Source organism: Octopus bimaculoides, chromosome 5 (assembly GCF_001194135.2).
Source record: "Octopus bimaculoides isolate UCB-OBI-ISO-001 chromosome 5, ASM119413v2, whole genome shotgun sequence".
Lineage (NCBI taxonomy): Eukaryota > Metazoa > Mollusca > Cephalopoda > Octopoda > Octopodidae > Octopus > Octopus bimaculoides.
In genome coordinates, this window is record NC_068985.1 from 109,614,073 (window position 1) to 109,617,664 (window position 3,592).

At 37.4% G+C, this 3,592-nt stretch overlaps 1 protein-coding gene across 1 annotated transcript in view; it reads right to left on the minus strand.

Moving 5' to 3' along the window:
* LOC106878678 (S-crystallin 2) overlaps positions 1-3,592 on the minus strand; it is a 15,429-nt gene that overhangs the window by 3,420 nt on the left and 8,417 nt on the right. The window contains exons 6-7 of the mRNA XM_052968100.1: positions 3,350-3,590; positions 1,121-1,228 (exon numbers count right to left, since the gene is read on the minus strand). Of these exons, the coding sequence (XP_052824060.1) occupies positions 1,121-1,228; positions 3,350-3,590 (349 nt within the window). The remainder of the gene's footprint in view (positions 1-1,120; positions 1,229-3,349; positions 3,591-3,592) is intronic.

A 3,592-nucleotide genomic window follows, 5' to 3' on the forward strand; every position in this document is an offset into this window, starting at 1 on the left:
ATATATATATATATATATATATATATATATATATATATATATATATATAAACACACGTATTATGTATTTGTACATTATATATATATATAAACATAATATGTGTATGTGCACATATATAGATATACATATATGCATATATGCATATATATAGATTTAAAGTGCATGCATATATGCAAATACATACATGCATATATGCATATATATGCATATATATACAGTTGATAGATGTGAATCTGATATTCTCCGTAGAGAATACATTTGGTAGTGCCCAAGAGATTTAAACTTGAGCAAGTATAGAAGTAGATGTAGGGATAAGCAAGTTAGAGATATCAATATATAATGTATATTAAATACATGTAATACAACAAATGTATATATGTATACATATAAAAAGTCTGACTTGTGAAGAATACAAATGGCATAGAGAATCAAAGTGGTTGAAAAGAATTATTACAAATCCAACAGCTGTTTCTGCGGGCTCGGTGGTCCAAAATAATAGTTGCAGATTGATTCCATCTCCAGGGAAAAGATCTTACGTTTGAGGTGTTAAAGCTAAGCTCTTCACAAAATCATTCCATCTTTGAACGTCTTTCCTTTAACACCTTATATGTAAGATCTCTTCTCTGAAGACGGAGGCTCTTCTCATCCTACGATGGAATTAATCTACAAACATTATTGGACCACCGAGCCCCAAGAAACAACTGTTGGATTTGTAGTACTGTGCTTCAACCTCTTTAATTCTCTATGTCATTTGTATTCTGTGTAATTCGAACCTTTTTATATGTATATATATATATATATATATATATATATATATATATATATATATATATATATATATATATATATATTTGTTTTGCAAGATTTTTTATATATATATATATACAGTGGTAATATGTTTCACGGAAAGATGACAGTGAGTCAATTGGAGGACAGTAAAAGAAGACGCAGAGGATGCAGACAAGCCTATAGCTCATAAGTCATCAACCGAAATCCTTACAAATTCGACGCTTTTATGGAGACAGATTTTATGGAGACAGATTTTATGGAGAAGATGGAGTATAAAAAAAGCATTTTGTAAACGTAAACATAGAAATATACACCACACTGTTACACCTACATGGTCACCCAGGAAGAATTGGTTTCCACCGTGTTGCATCTCCAAGCATCTCTCTAAAAATGGAAGAACTCTGCGACACGTCTCCTGGAATCTCATGCGCATCTCCATCTGTAAGGATAAATATCAATTTATTAGGAACAGACAGATGAATAGATAGATAGATAGATAGATAGATAGATAGATAGATAAGTAGGATGCTAGATAAAGTTGAGAAGATGGATGGATAGACACACACACACACACACACACACACACACACACACACACACACACACACACACACACACACACACTCATATATATATATGTGTGTATATATATATATAGGGAGAGAGAACGAGATAGAGAGACAGAGAGAGTGGGAGGGAAAGAGAGAGACCGACTGTTGATTGATTGATTAAAGAATTGATTGATTATAAATGTGTGTACATGTGCACATGTCATTATGTCATACAACAGTCACACCAACGTAATATGATTTTCGATAATATCGTTGGAAATTGGAGTAGCGAGATTCCAATTTACGCTCAGACAGTTCAAACCTTTCTGTCTTACTTGAATATAATCAAACTATAGACAAGGGAGACATTTTTTTTTGCTTTTCTCTTCGTAATATAACTTCTTGGAAAATACGTATAGTGTCTCACAATTCTTTCAGCGAATATGTATATGTGTGTGCGTGTATGTATGTGTGTGTGTGAGTGTGTGTGAACGAGATGGTGTAAAATGCTTACAGCACCTGGGTTTCCCAAGCGGTCACCCATCTAAGTACTCACTAGGATCGACGTTGATTAACTTCGGTGATTGACGAGAACCGGTGCATTTAACGCGCATAGCTCAGTGCTTAGAGCATCGGGCTCACAATCTTGAGGTAGTGTGTTCGATTCCTGGAACGGGCTGTGTGTTGTGTTCTTGAGAAAAACACTTTATTTCATGTTGCTCCAGTTCATACAGCTGTAGAAATGAGTTGCGACATTATTGGTGCCAAGCTGTATCTGCCTTTGCCTTTCCCTTGGATAAAATCGATGGGGAGGTTGGATTCTTCCATTAAAACAACAACATTGTCTGGACTTGTGCCTTGGAGGGTAACTTTGTAGGTGCAATTCCATGGTCATTTATGATCTAAAGCCTGACAGAATATCATTGAATTCTCCTGTTTTTCTGCCCGTTTTCAGGTAGAATATCATGTAGTCCAACAGCCTTTGGAATTTGGTGATTTTAAGGACTTCCTTCAAATCATCAATGGTTAAATCGTCATTCATGATACCATGCGCATGGACAATAACTGATGTTACCTCCGTATCAGAAACAGAAGGTAGAGTATATCCCCAAGCTAATTTTGAAGATGATTCCACCACTATTCTAAGCGTTCATATGGAAATCTGCTTTAATTATTAACTTGTTGGCGTTTTTGCGTCCGCATATTTCAAATATTATCTGCTACAATAGTGATATCAGTCTGTTTGCTGCTGCGTGTTTGATGCAATTTATTTTACTTTGGAAGTAGCTTTGTGGTTGAGATAAAGATGGACTAATTCTTTTTCACAATCAACAAGGATCTGCTACAAACATCTGCGAAGACCACATCAATCAAGTTGATGATTTCATATACCTCGGTTCTGAGATAGCCTCAACTGAAAAGGATGTAAAACTCATATTGCCAAAGCATGGTTGGCCCTAAACAAATTGGATGTTGCCTGGAAATCAAATGTGTCAGATAACCTTCACAGGAATTTTTTTCCGTACTGCGATTTACTCAGTCATATTATATGTAGCAGAAGACTGGATGCTTGCCAAAAAGCTGGAATCCCAACTAGATGGAACTTACATCCGAATCTTAAGAACAGACTTTAAAATATCTTGCAGAAATCATCCTACCAAGAAACAACTGTATGGAGATCTCCTGCCTGCTTCCATCATTATAAGAGAAGGATGCTTGCACTTTGAAAGACACCTACCAAGAGTTGGCAAGTGACCTACTGTTGTGGAGGCCAAAGCATCGCCGCGCTCGAGTTGTTTGTCCCAATACAACCTAAGATCAAATCACCACAGACCTCCATCGATTTATGGATGGCGTGCGAGAGTTGAAATTGCCCGAGTAAACTCGAGCAGATGTTGATAATGATGATGACGATGACGATATGTGTTTGTGCTTGTTTGCATACGTGTGTGTGTATCTACGCACCCGTTCAGGTACCATAGTCTCATAAATGCGCTTAAAATACTTACCATTCTGCTATCGCTCATACTGTCACCGTACGTATCACCGCGCATGTCACCGCGCATGTCAGAACGCATATCACCGCGCATATCGGAACGCATATCACCGCACATATCGGTACGCATATCACCGCGCATATCGGAACGCATATCACCGCGCATATCGGAACGCATATCACCGCGCATATCGGAATGCATATCGGAACGCATATCGGAACGCATGTCGCCGCGCATATCGGAACGCATGTCGCT